Source organism: Pteronotus mesoamericanus, unplaced genomic scaffold, assembly GCF_021234165.1.
Source record: "Pteronotus mesoamericanus isolate MK-2021 breed Mesoamerican mustached bat unplaced genomic scaffold, CSHL_Meso_final scaffold_705, whole genome shotgun sequence".
Classification (NCBI taxonomy): domain Eukaryota; kingdom Metazoa; phylum Chordata; class Mammalia; order Chiroptera; family Mormoopidae; genus Pteronotus; species Pteronotus mesoamericanus.
Genome location: NW_026555326.1, coordinates 17,988,458 through 18,002,035, shown reverse-complemented (window position 1 = coordinate 18,002,035; position 13,578 = coordinate 17,988,458). Strand labels below are relative to the sequence as shown.

At 59.1% G+C, this 13,578-nt stretch overlaps 1 protein-coding gene across 2 annotated transcripts; it reads right to left on the bottom strand.

The window, feature by feature from the left end:
* Positions 1-79: 79 nt before the first annotated feature.
* On the bottom strand, positions 80-12,919 carry SEMA6C (semaphorin 6C). Of its 2 annotated transcripts, XM_054563411.1 has the most exons (20): positions 12,685-12,919; positions 10,660-10,706; positions 8,785-8,956; positions 7,308-7,422; positions 6,961-7,024; positions 6,749-6,805; positions 6,287-6,388; positions 5,972-6,062; positions 5,642-5,761; positions 5,362-5,450; positions 4,832-5,049; positions 4,414-4,545; positions 4,012-4,164; positions 3,602-3,775; positions 3,159-3,305; positions 2,788-2,865; positions 2,605-2,660; positions 2,388-2,432; positions 1,935-2,030; positions 80-1,525 (listed from the first exon to the last, which is right to left on the bottom strand). In XM_054563411.1, the coding sequence occupies exons 3-20, from the start codon at positions 8,900-8,902 to the stop codon at positions 504-506; spliced, it is 2,877 nt and encodes a 958-aa protein (XP_054419386.1). In that variant the 5' UTR covers positions 8,903-8,956; positions 10,660-10,706; positions 12,685-12,919; the 3' UTR covers positions 80-503. The 2 variants fall into 2 exon arrangements, with proteins under 2 accessions (XP_054419386.1, XP_054419387.1); XM_054563412.1 differs by lacking the exon at positions 6,287-6,388.
* Between the last annotated feature and the right edge of the window lie 659 nt (positions 12,920-13,578).

Sequence of the window (13,578 nt, the reverse complement as noted above, 5' to 3'; positions counted from 1 at the left end):
GGAGGGAGCCAACCGATTCCCGCCCCGCCCCGCCCCGCCCCTCCGCGAGTGAAGTCAGGCAGCAGCTCGGGGACACAGCTGTATTGGGGAGCGAAGGCTCCTACACAGTAGGAGGAGGCAAGTCCCAGGAGACCCGGAGGACTCCGTACACAATGCACCATGGCCCCAGCCCCATGTCTGTCCGCCTGCGGCCGCCGGGGGCCCAGTCTAGGGAGGAAGCCCAGAGGGGCGAGTTAAGGCAGCTTGGCTGGAGGAGTGAGGAGTGGGAGCGGAGTGTGCCAGCCCCCCCCAAAAGCTGGCTCATTGAGGGGGCAAGCTTCTCATCTCCCACTCCTTTCTTGAGGGGACAGAGGGAAAGACAGTCAATAAATAAACCCGAGGTGGGCAGGGACCCCGGAGACTCTCAGAGTCCAGGAAGGCTCGAGGTGTGGGACGAGGAGAGAGGGAGGTGACCTATCCTTGGAGGCATGTCCGTGCTCACGGCCAAGGCAGAGCCCCTTCATTTAGAAGTTAAAATGGCTGCCGTTAGGGATGGCCGGCGGCTGGGAGGTCGGTACGACCAGGGGTAGCTTCCGGGGCAATTGGGGCTTCTCCACATCCACTCTCTTCAGGGTGCGGCCCCGGTAGCCCTCCGGGCGGCCCAGATACAGGTGTCTCCCGGAGTACCTGGAGGGGCCTCCCGAAGGGACTCGAGTGAGCAGGGCGGGGGGTGCACGGTGGGCGGATAAGGGCAACCTCCGGCTGCCCCCCACCCCCAGCCGGGGAGCGGGGACCGGCCGGCCTGGGGGCACCGGGCACTGCCCATCTGGGGGCACGTCCAGGCGCACCGGTGGGGCACATTCCCGGGGCAGAAGGCTGGAGCCCCCCAAGAGGGCGGGGGTGGGGGCGGGCTCTGCGGGGAGCGCCCGCGGGGTAAGGGGGCCCAGGGACTCTGCTCCCCTGCGGGATGGTTGCGGGGCGTGCAGGTAGCGCAGCAGTTCCTCCAGGGTGGTGACTTCCACGGCCTGCCCGGGGCAGCCGCGCGGCGGGGGCCTCACCAGCACACGCGGCGCCGGGCCGCCTGCCGTGTTCCCGCTGCGTGCGCGGCCTGGGCCCTCCTTGGCGTTGTTCCCATTCTGGTTCCACTCCCAGGAACCCCCCGCGTTGCGGAGGTGCTTGACCGGCAGCTCGGGCGTGGACTCCGGGGTGGGCAGGCAGGCCAGCTCCGGCGGGGGCCCAGCCTCGGGAGGAGGCAGGAAGGTGGTATAGAGCTGGGGGGTCTGCGCCGTGTCTCCGTTCTTGGAGGGCGCCGGTGGCTCTGGGCCTGGCCCGTGCAACCGGGCCAAGCTGCGAAGGGAGAGAGGGCGTGGGAGCCCGGAGGTCTCCATGTCCTTGCTCCTACGTCGGTGGGCGCGGCGACAAGCACAGGAGACCAGAAGGCCAGAGACTGAGGCGCCCAGGGCGAAGGCTGCCGCCACACAGGCCAGGAGAAGTGGGATGGGGACCGAGCGGGAGGCTGAGGCTGCGGGAAGGTCCCGGCGCACGCCTGCTGGAGAGGGAGGAGGCTCAGAGGTGGCAGGAGGGCTGGGATGGCAAGTTGCAAAGTTTAACCTCTCCTGCTGCTGCTCAGCTTCGCTCCGACATTTCCTTGACCCTCCTCGGGAATCCCCTCCCTTGATCCCTCCACACACAACCCATCACACCACCCCTCACACACAGGCTAGAGCTTGGGCCTGGGGAGTCCCCATCCCAGCTCTGGCCCCTGAAGCCAAGCCAAGAGCAACTGCCAAACAGCCCGTGCAGAGGGAGGCTGGGCTGGGATGCCCCACTCTGGGGAGGGGTGGCTCCAAACAGGCATTAGTGAGCACCAGACATGGGTCCTTGAGGGGCTTAGAATTCTTCAAAAACCAGCAGCCCCACACTTTATTCCTGTCCCTCCCAGCCAGCCACCTTACCCTGCGTGTGAGCTCCAAGAGTGGAAGACTGGGGCCGGGGGTGGGCATCACTGGGGGGGCTGGGGGTCTCAGGGAAAGGGCCAGGACCCAGAAGCACTGGTGACAGAGACCAGGTCAGGGCCAGTGAGGCTCCTGCTCTCCACCTCTGACACCCACTGAGCGGTTCTTCCCCACCATCCCCCCTGGAACCCAAAGGCCCAGAACCCCAGTCTCTGTTTTCCTCTGGCTGTGGGGAAGGGCTCACCATGCGGGACATTCATTTATTTGTTCAAAAACTATTTATTAAGCACCTTATTACTTGCCAACCACTGAGCTATATGCTGGATATTTGGAAGATGCTAACCCTGTTCTGAGACTCTCTGGGTGTCCAAGGTACCTGTCTGTTGCCGTGGGCACAGGCTTGAGTGAGTGTGGACTAAGCAAGGGAAGTGAAGTTGAGACAAGACAACTCACCGTAAGCAGAAGACCCCGTGCCAGACTGACTCCTAGCAGCTCCGTCTAGGAAGGGAGAGAGGGTAAAGAAGGGAGCGAGGGGAAGCTTCATGAAGAATTGATGGAGGTGACTGTGCCACAGAAGGGGAGAAAGACAAAACCTAGGCCTGCTTGGTGTCTGTGGCCATTAGAGCCACGTGCACCTATGGCTACAGCTGCAGCCTCCCCTTCTGTTTACCTTGGCAGTCACTATGCTCCATGGATTCCTGGTTCCCAGCTGGATCCACATCAGTCCTAGGAGGACACGGAGGTGGCTCAATGCAGTTATGCATCTTACCCCACCCCCCCACACTGGCCCTCAGCTTCTCCTCTCAGTGGTGGGGAGCCTTCTCCTCAGGAAATCCAGGGGCCCTTCACTTACCCACCAGGTACCCTGATATCCACGCAGCCTCTGGAGTTATGCCATCCACAGTATGGGTCCTGAGAAGCCAGGCAGCTCCTAGGGAAAACTGAGTCATGTGAGGCTGGGACACTCTCCATTCTAATCACATTCCATTCCCCTGCGTCTTTGGCTCTCACTCTAATCTACAGGAGGCTCCTAGGCTGATACTCCTGTCCTATCCACCCCAAACCCTATTCCAGACCCCAGCTACTGCCCACCTGCAGAATGCTTGAGGTGACTCACCACCATCCATCTCCTGTATTTCCCTGCCATCCCAATGCCTGTGTTCAGGAGCTCCTGCTGGCCCAGGGAACCCACCCAGGCAGGGCCTAGCCTTAGGCCTGTCTCACCTCCGACAGGCCCCATGCTGGGTACACCGACTGAGAGGGAGGTAGATGATACAGCCAGAAAAAGCCACGAAGAGCCTGTGACTTTCAGTGTCCAGCTCCAGCCCTATGACCCGCCGCGCTGTTTGGGCTGCCCGCTTCCCACTGCACCTAGGGTGAGGCCAGAAGGAGTCAGAGAAGGGGTGGCCCTGGTGAGGTTCCTTTTCCCCTAAAGGTGGGGAGAGGCACAAGCAACTGCGTATAGCTCTCGGCCATGGTGTTCCCGAGTGACCACCCTGCCCCACCACACTGTCCAGCTCCTCCCCAAGCTCCTCACTCTGTGCCACAGCTTCTGCCCTAGAGAAGCCAATGCTGGAGCTCCCACCCCTTCCCACATCCCCGTCTACCGCCTCATGTCCCCTCCCTGTGCTGCAAGGGCCTGCCAGACAAAGGCCTCATGTCCTCACCGGGAGGGGCTGTAGGCATCAGTCTCTTCCAACAGGATGGGCTCACGTGCCCCAGATTGGCCCCCGGGGGGCAGCACCTTCAACACTCTCCCATCATTGGAGCCCAGGAACAGGACTGTGGTGTTACCATAGGGACCAGCGGTGCCATCCACAGCTACCTGGGTCAGTAGGGCCCTGGAGGAATAAGCCTCAGGTCAGGACAATCTGACTAGTGGAAATGTGTGTTTCAAGGACAGCTCCAGTATCCCAGTACCCACTTCTGTGCCCTTCCCCCAGTCCAGGGTTCTGTTCTTAGCTCTGCCCTTTCCACTTTCACAGGTGCTTCCTCCCATCACTATGATCTACCTCGTGGGGTCAGAGGAGAGTGGCTGAAAGGGGAGGGTGCTGGACAGCGTCTTTTAGCCCCATACCTGCTGGTGAGGGTGAGCAGAGGCTGGTGGGTGGCAGGTGGCACGGCGGGGTCCAACAGTGGGTGAGCCTTAATGAAGGTCAGGACGTCATCAGGGAGATCTCGGGAAGACGGGAACAGGGCAGCTACACCTATTCCTGCACAGGATCCTGGCCTGGTGGGCACATGGTCGGGGGGCAGCCTTAGCGCAGGGCTGGAACTCAGGCTCCATGCTCCCCACACGCTGCTCCGCTTCCACACATGCACACTACTGCTCCCTTCCCAGCTGCAGCTTACCAGTCCCACCGCCAACCCATCACAGCCCCTCCCAGGCCCTGGACAGCTTTCCCTTTCCTTACGATCCCATTTTAGCAGCAGACACTGATGGCTTCTGCCCCACAGAAGCCACCCCCATCCTAAGTACCTGGGGGAGGGGACCCTGTCCTCAGACACAGGAGTCCAGGCCCCATCCAGACTCTTCTGCTCCTTGAACTTGCCCTCAAATCCACGTTCAATATCCTCCAGGTAGAACGCACAGACTGCGGAGCCAGGGATGCTGAGGGAGCCAGAAAAGGTCATGGGCTTGGTGTTGGAAGGGACAGCATAACTCCTCCCAGGGGAGACATGGCAGCTACCCTTCATGCACCACATTAGGGAGCAGAGCCTGCGAGGGGGCGGACACACCTGGGGGCCGTGCCAGGAGAAAAAAGGTGGGCAGAACAGCAACTGTCTTTGCATGGAGCTTCCCCTCACTGGCCCCATCAGTAAGCTCTGAGAGAGAAGCCTGGGCGCTGGTGGGGCGGGGGAGGAGACTGGGCCACACCGGTTAGTCTAGTACCAACCTATTGGTCTGGGTAGTGAAGACCCCAAAGAGCGCAGAACGGCCATGCAAGTTCACAGGCCCAGTCAAGGCCTGTAAGACATCAAAATAGAAGGCAGAGTCCCCAGGGACAGAGCAGTTGAGCCGAAGCTTCAGGAAGGATGTCCAATGCCGGTCCAAGGCCCGAGGTGAGCCACCCATGTCACGCTTACACACACGGGCCACACGGGAGAACTGTACCTGAAGGGGGAGAGCCGGGGACAAGGAGGACAGTGAGAAACAACCTCGGGGCCAGCAGGGTGGGAGGAATGAGATGAGTTAGAGCACCAGACACAAAGGAAGGGTGTGCTGTGCTAGGTCCATCTGGGTTAAGGATGAAGGACACAGCAGGGTATGGGGGCAGCGGGCTGGGGGCTATTCCAACTTGGGGGCCAGAGTCTAGGGGATCGCATTGCGAGTAGGGTCAGGAGCTGTCCCCTGACTCAGGACTGCCTTCGCAGGATCCAGCAGAGCCCTCTAGCTACCCACCCCTGGTGCCCACCACCTCCTTACCCTCCCCAGCCGGGTATCCTCCACAGAGACCTCTCGGAAGAAGAAGTAGACATGGTCTCCATGCTCCAAGGCATGGACAAAGTGTGGCTCTGAGCGGGGAGTGACAAGAAAGGGTATGAAAGAGTATCTATACCTGCTCAGAAACTCCTGGCCCCACACCAACACTCCCCTCTGCAAACAGGACACTTCTTTTGCCACCACCGTCTGCCTGCTCCCTGTCACAGTCCTCCCCAAGCACCTCCCCCCAGAGAGCAGCCTCCCGCCCCAGGCCCGCCCTGACCTCGGAGCCACTTGGAGTCGTACTTGGCGGAGCGGAGCGGGGGCTGAGGGCCAAGGCTTCTGTAAACTACAGCGTCACTGGCCTGGAAATCTGCGGCTGTGGCTGAATACAGGCTGCCCTCTGGAGGGATGGGTGAAGTGGGGTCAGGGGAGGCTTGGGATTTGTATTCTGGCTCTTTTTGGGCCTCCCACACCCCTACCCCAGCCTGACCGTGGCCCCTACCTCAACCCTCCACTCAGGAGCATGGGGGAAAAGACCAAATTGGGAGAGGGGCTAAGGTGGGAGCTCCCTCCAGCCACATGCCTGCTTCTCACATGCCCAGGTGCACACCTGCAAAGATGGCCACATTGGACTGGGTGGCATCAAAGGGGCATCGAGCCTGCCCACTCAGCTCCTCACCCTCCTGCTGCAGCGAAGTTATCTGGAGGCAGAGGGAGCAGGTTCTTGGAACCCTTGGAGTCTTGGAGTCTGGCTCCATAGCCCACCTCCTCATGTCCCCTTGCTTCCTTCCCTCACCGCTCCTGGACCCCTACGCTCTGGGCACTCCGAACCCCCCAGCCCCACTGGTCTGTCCTCCGTACCAAACTGATGTCCACTTGGGCTTTCCTCCCACGCCCATCCTGACCCCCACCCTCGCCTTTGTACCCCATAGCTGCGGCACACGGGGCTGAATGAGTTCGTTCCACAGGCAAGGAGTGTCTGCGAGTCCCAGGGAACAAGAACACGAATGTAGTTGTAGCACTCGTCCTAGAGAACCCATAACTCTAGGTCAGTGATGGGGTCCCTGGGACTGGGTCAGGGGGTTACAGGAAGTAAGGCCGCTCCCCTTGAACCAGTCAGAGCAATGTGGGGTAAAATCCAAACTAAGCTATTCACTAGCCCTGTGGCCTTGGGCAAGTCCTTTGGCCTCTTGTCAGAGCGTCACTTTTCTCTCTTGCGAGGCATGTGAAAGAAGCTAAAAATCAAGAATTCCCTTTCTCGTGCATTTTCCTCTGTGGCCTGAGATGAGAGAAGTGGGTGGGAAATTGGGCACGGTAGAGGACTGCTTGGACAGAGCCTGGGGGCGGGGTGATCTCCTTCCCCCGAAATTCTCGTCCCACTCCTCACCGTCAGCTTCCCCCGCACAGCACAGTTCTCCGTGTCTTGGCTCCTCCATGTTAGGTACTGAAGGGAGAAGTGAAAGAGGGAAAATCACTGGGCGACCTGGACCCCACCTACATAATGCGTCTTTCAGGTTAGTTTCCCCACCCCCTTGACTCCCATTAGAACTTCCCTAGCCTCATCTCCAAGCCTGCACCTCCTCCCACCCAACCCCTCACCTTGTTGGGAACCAGCCCCTCCCCTTCTTCTTGAGCTTTTAGATCAAAGGAGAAGACGTGATCCCTAAAGAGACAGAAAAAGGGGGATCAGAGACAAGCCAAGGCACCCCATCTGTGCTCCTGAGTCCCTTTCTTGCCCTCGTTCCGCTGCTCAGGGACAAGCAGTGCACACCTCCTGCCCCCTACCCTCCACGCCTTGGGGTTTGTGCTCTGAGTCCCAGCACGTCCATGTCCCATGGCTTGTACACCTGCACGTGTCCCCTGCAAGGTCCTGCAGTGACCATGCAGGCCCATGTCTGCCCAGGAGCATGTGTGTCAGCCCCACAGCTGTGCCACGGCCAGTTTACCGGGCAGCCACTAGCAAGGTCCGGTTCAAGGTCAGGAATTTCTGGAAGTCCAGTCCAAGTTCTGCAACCACAGCATCATCCTCCAGGCCTCGGAACCAGGATAATGGGGAGGTACCTAGAGAGCACAGAGGGGTGGTGCTGAGGGCCAGCCAGGGTCCCACGCACTCCCTCAACACTGTCTCCAACCAGATGAAACCTAGCCATGGACACAGCGGATATGTGAGATGAGTCGTGAGTATTAATTAATGAAGCTGTTAATAAAAATAATACCAGCTCACTCTGAGCACTTAACCTCTGCCAACCACTGTTAGCACCTTAGGTGAGTAGTCTCATTTAATACAAGGACACCATGAGGAAGGTATTAACACTGGCCCCATTTTACAGGTGAAGAAACTGAGGCTTAAAGCCATTAAGGAATTTGCATAGCTCTTTTAGCTTGGAAGTGGCAGGCACCTGAATTCAGCTCTGACTGACTCCGGACTGAGCCCAATCCCTTCTTGGTGCTGCTTTAGGGCTAGTGATTTCCTTTCGCTCCTACAATGTACACTGTCCCGTCTGGAGCTTTTGTTCATCCCATTTCCCCCAGCTCTCTCTCTGCACCCTCCCCCCAAGGCTCTTCACAGACTGCCTCAGCCCTCCAAGGTCTCTGCCTCCTCTCACCCACTCCAGCATGCACCTCCCACCTGGCTGATCATGGCAACCACAGCCATCAGCATTCAAAGGGAGTCTAGAGTTCAGGGTAGGTGGTTTAACACTCGCATAGTGCTTAGGACTGCGTCTGGCACCTGTGTTTGCTACTCTTATCTATGCCCTGGCAGTTACTCCAAATAAACCAAATGCAGTTCCTTCATCCTTAAAATTACTCTAAATCCTACATATATAACAGAAACCTACAAATAGATAAAATTCTTCTCATCAACAGTGAGATGATGATTTCCCTCATGGTAGGACATGGGCTTAGTAGTTGTACAAGTGGTGGAGAGCGAGCTGAGAGGTGCTGGGAACCACTCAACTAGTTCCATGTCTTACTTTTGTAGCTAATAACATGGCAAACACATAAAGAATTCACTTTGTGCTATGCGTGTCCTCAGCACATTACATGTATTACTTCATTTAGCCCTACATAACTGAGGTAGAATACTATCGTTACCTTCATTTTGCAGATGAGGAGACTGAGGCAAAGAAAGGGTAAGTTACTAGACAAAGGTACAGAGCAGCTCTGCAGGGATTCCCACCTGTTAAAGTCTGGCCTGGCTGAGAGTCATGTTCTTAACCACCACGTGATGCTGCCTCACAGTGAAGAAAGTCGGCCCAGGCCTGAGAAGCAACTGACGTGAGGTGCCCACTCTCCACCTGTCTCTTCCCCATTTGTTGGTCAGGCTCTGAGCTCCCTGGAGGCTGGGAGCCCTCTTGCACCCTGCCTCCCACACAGAGGGTCTCACACCTCAGAGTGCAGTTCCCAGTTCCAGGCACTCACCTTGCAGGTCAGAGGTCAGCAGAGGGAGGGGGTCCTGGGGGAAGGCGGCCTGGGTGTGGGGCAGTGAGAGCAGAAGCAGCAGTAGTAGCAAGGGCATGAAGTGGGGGGCGCGGGGCATCCTGTGGGGGGCAGCTCAGGCCCCAGGGGGTACCCCCTCACCCATATGCTGGCCCTGAAAGAGGACACAGAGAAACATGGGATAGGGAGCCAAATTCTCTCCTCCCTTAAAGCAGGCAGGCTCCTCCCCGGTCTATCCCCAAAAGACCCTATGGAGTGGGAATAGAACCCTCTCTCTGGCACTGCCTCAGTCCCAGCCGACTGTCACTGTCACTCAAGGCCCTACCCTCTCCAACTGGCCCAAACTGGCTGGTGTGAGGACTGCCTGCGTGACCCCAGGTAAGGACAGGACACACCTACTCCCCCTGCGAGCCTTCTAGCTCAGCCTTTCCTCCTCTCTCCTGACTGGGCCTGGGACACTCAGTCGGTGACACCTCCTGGCCCCCTTCTTGCTAACCCTTTCTCAGCTATAATTAGACACTGAAGCCTTAAAATTATAAATAGTGACTCCTTGGCACTGGGAGGAGGAAGAGGGCACCATGTCTGCCTCCCCCTCCCTCCCAGACCCCACAGCACCCTGGGAGCAATGCAGGCGCTGCGCCCAGGCAGAGGCAGCTGTGAGACAGCCACCATTCCCTTTAGGGTAGAGGAAGAACAGAGTGGGGGGAGGCAGTTTAAGGGTCATTTGCCTGGTCTAAACTCATGCTTCAGTGGCCCTCCCCATTGCTAGGGAGAAGCTGGGGTGGGGGCTGCTGTCTTAGCCAAAAATGAATCTGCATCAAAGCCAGATCAGAGGCTAAATTTAGCTCTGGCTGCAGCTGTCTGCTCGACCACTGTGGCCCCCTTCCAGCCTCTCTAGCCCCCTACTCCCTCACCGGCTCCTAAAAACCAGTACTTCTACTTGATGGGGGGTCGCAGAGGGGAGAGCAGACCCACCCCAATCCTGCAAGAAGCCAGGGATAGAAGGGATACACTGTTGAGGAGAGATGGCTGCCCATGTCCCTCTTTCCCTTCATTCCCTCTTTGGGCTGCCTCAAAATGGAAATATAAATAATTCAATGACAGGCAGGCAATCAGAGTCCCAAGTCCAAGAAAAGAAGGGTAGCGGACGTGATGGTGAGACAACCCTCCTTCCCACCCATCGGCCTCCCCGCTCCGACTGGGACCCACAGTGGGAGGTGTACGCCAGTTTCCTGTCTTCCCCTGAAACAAGTGAGGGTCTGAGCAGGTTCCACAAATCAGGTCAGGAAAGTGAGAATCCTTTCTTTTTGTGAACAGACAGACGGCTCTCTACCAGTCCTTGGCTGCCCATCCTGCCGTGTCCCCTAAAGAAGAGACCCTGGCCTTGCAGACGCAGCCCATTCTGTCTCCCCAACAGTTCCACTCTTGGAGCCAGGACCCAAGTGTACCCCACCCCCAAACCAGCGTCAGTGGTGTGGAGGTTGACGTCAGATGGCGTCTCAAGAGAGCCAGAGGAGGAGAAGGGGTAGGAACACCTAATGATGACCCCCTCCCCAGGGGCAGAGCAGTCAGCTAGCTAACGACCCTCTGGTGCTAAAAGGCCAAGCCCCCCTCCCCCACACCTCCACCATGTTTCCGGATGCTGGGGCTCCCAGGGGAAGAAGAAGGGACACAGCTTGTCTCCTATCCTTCCTTTCCTGCTCCCCCTTCAAGTTGCCCCGGGCAACTGGTATCTTCACCCAGGAAACAACTTTGGTCTCCGACAGGTGGGGAGAACAGCCAGGCCCTCTCCCTGCTCCCAGGCCATCCATGCCAGCTCCCATCCCCTGCCCTCAGGAGCTGCTGCCCTTTTCTTACCTGGGGTGGTGACTGCTGTTGGGGTTTGAGGACAGAAGACCTTTGACCTGACGGAAGGAGGGACAGAAGTAGGGAAGAGACTGTGTTACTCTATCTCCTTACCATATCCCTTAAAAGTAAATGTGGAAATACAGGAGAAATCTAGTGAGGCAAGGGTGGAGGAGATGCTGCCCTGGAAGGTGGGGTGTGTGCGTGTTGACATTGAGCTTGTTTACCAAGGTGCTGGCTGCTTCAAGCCCAGAGATGGGAGGGCAGGGGCTGGGGCTGGCTCCGAGCCAGAAACTCCTGGAACTTCAGGACCAGTCTTGGGAAAGAGGTAACTGGGCGAGTTTGTGGGGCATGATGACCACTCCCACATTAAAACCCTTAGAATCCAGCAACCTTAGAAAAAGCACCCTAGCTGGGGACAATAGAGACTAATTTGCATCTCATTTACATGCTCTTCATTTCCAGGCAAAATGCTGATAGCAGGCACCCCCAGCCCCTTCCTTCTTCCAGGGGAGAGCAGACCGTGCCTCCTTCTCACCCAATCTCTCTCCACACAACCCCCCCCCCCCCACCACCACCTAGGTCCGGCCACTAAAAACACTTGGTTGGCCTTTGCATGGGCCACCTAGACTTAACTATGATACAGCTTTAAGAGGGCTTTCCATAGATGTTTTTGGGGAGTAGCAACTGAGCAGCCTGGGGAAAGGCTTACCCTGCTGGGACCAATCCCAGCTGCTTCATAGCCCCATCTGAAGCAGATGGGGGAGGCCTGGTCGGCTTTTTCTCCCCCTCCTCAATCCTCCCCTTGCAGGAAAGAGGAAACAGCCCTTCTCTCTCCTCCTGGCCCCGAAGCCACCACTGGGGAGTGGCCGAGGTCATAGCTAGAGTCTAGCTGGGACTGGGGAAGGGATGGAGATGGGGAGACCGGGCTGGGGACAATAGCAGGAAGCCTTCTGGCTGGTCGCCCGCCCCAGTCCACCTTCCTCTGGAGGAGCGGGGGGCGCGCCGAGGAGCCGCGGGGAACACACGCGTTCCTATCTCCAAGGCATTTCCTCCGCCCTTAGCTCTCAGTCCCAGGCTCACACCTATCCTCTCTTCCACCCAGCCCCCAGAGAGGATAATCCAGGTGTCTAGAGCCTCTCATGAGGTGGGACCGGGGCCAGGGGCTCGACGTGTCTCCCCCTCACTGGATCCGGGGCTCTGAGAGGGGCGGGTAGCAGAGTCTGGGCCGGGACCGGGTCCCAGAGCCACGTTAGCGGGAGGAGGGGCTGGAGGGGCCTGCAGGCGCAGACCAAGTGGGGATGGGAGCGGGGGTGGGAGAGCGGAGGCGGGTCTCCGAGGCCAGGGAAACAGAGCCAGGGGCTGGGAACCGACGAGGGCGGGTCCGGGGCCAGCGCCGACCCGGGTCGGCGAGCTCTAGAGGCAACCGCCAGCTCAGCTCTCCTCCTTGGGAGAGCTCGGTCTAACAAAGCCCCGGGCCGAGTGGGGTGCGCGAAGGAGATGGACTCTGGGACTGATGTTTCTTGAGGACCCCATTCCCCGACCCAGTGACGGAGCCAACCCCCTGGGAGGTGCTCAGACTCCCGCTTGCACAAGGACAGAGGTGCAGCCGTGACACGAAAGTCCGAAACGACGCATCCCCCTTCCCATCCTCGCAGGGGCATCAAGACGGTCCGGTTCTCCGAGGGTCTCGGAGCCCTAGTTTCCCTGATAGGGAGGGAAGGGTCCAGGTTTTCCACCCTCTGTACAGTGTGCACCTCATATCATTCCTTTTCACGCTCTCCAATCCAGGAGACTGGACTCACAGAAGCTCGGTAGACAGAGACGCCCCGACCCTGCGCCCACGTTGCAGTGACGGGGCTCGGCTACGGCCCCCTCCTCCCTCCGCGCACCCCAACTCCGCCGACCCTCTCCGCCTGCGAGGCACACTGCGCACTGGCACCTCCCGGGTCCCTCTCGCACTTGGGAAGCTTGACTCCAGCCTGCGGCTCCCAGTCCTCCCTGCCTCCCTGCAGCCTCTCCCCAGCTCCGGGGTACTTGCTCCGAGATCCGGGCCAGCAGGATCAAGAGCGCAGCGGGCGCGCAGGGGCCCCGCACCGCACCGACTTCGCAATCCGTGTTTGGGGCTCCGGCGAGGTGTGATAAGCGTCTGAGTTGGATGGAGCTTGGATCTGGACCCCGGGGCGCTGTCAGGGAAGGGAAGCCCAGGGTCCTAGTCGCAGCCCCCACTCCCGCCGCGGCTCCGCGGAGGAAAACAATGCGACCGCCCGGAGCTCTGGGCCGGGCCCCAGCAGCCCCGCCCGCCTCCCGGTCGGGCCCGCCTCCGACCCGCCTCGAAGTCACCGCAACTAATCCGACTCTCTCGGGCCGGCTAGACCCCGCCTTCCGGACACCTTTCCACCAATAGTCCCTTTCGGGGGCGGGGCGCTAGGAGTACCGCCCACTGAGAGGCCAGGCCGGGAAGCTGAGCTAGAAACCAAAGCCAGGCACGAGCTGGAGAGACCCGCGGACAGTCGCTGGGACCGGGACAGAGGAGGGGGGTCACACGCTTTGACTCCGAGAGGCCCTGGAAAGGAAGAGCAGCTGGGAGGAGAGAAAGACAGGAAACTCGGGGACCTCGGCTGGGCTCGGCTCTCAGTGCTGGAGCGACCCTCCCTCCCCCCTCTCTTTTACCCAATGGCTTTGGCTACTCTGCTCCCTGGGGAGTTTCCCGCCTCCCCGCCGCCCACTCTGCCCCCAACTCTCTGTTCTTCCTCTCTAGTCTTTTTACCTCAGCCCTCTTATTTCTCTCCATGTGCCTCCTCTGGTTCATCCTGGACCCAGTAAGGGAGGCCCGCATGCACTTATGAGCTTGAAGCCTGGAAAGGGAAAGGAAGATGTCACCAGGAGATTTTCCTTGTCTCCATAATTTCCTCCCCTTCCACCGCTACA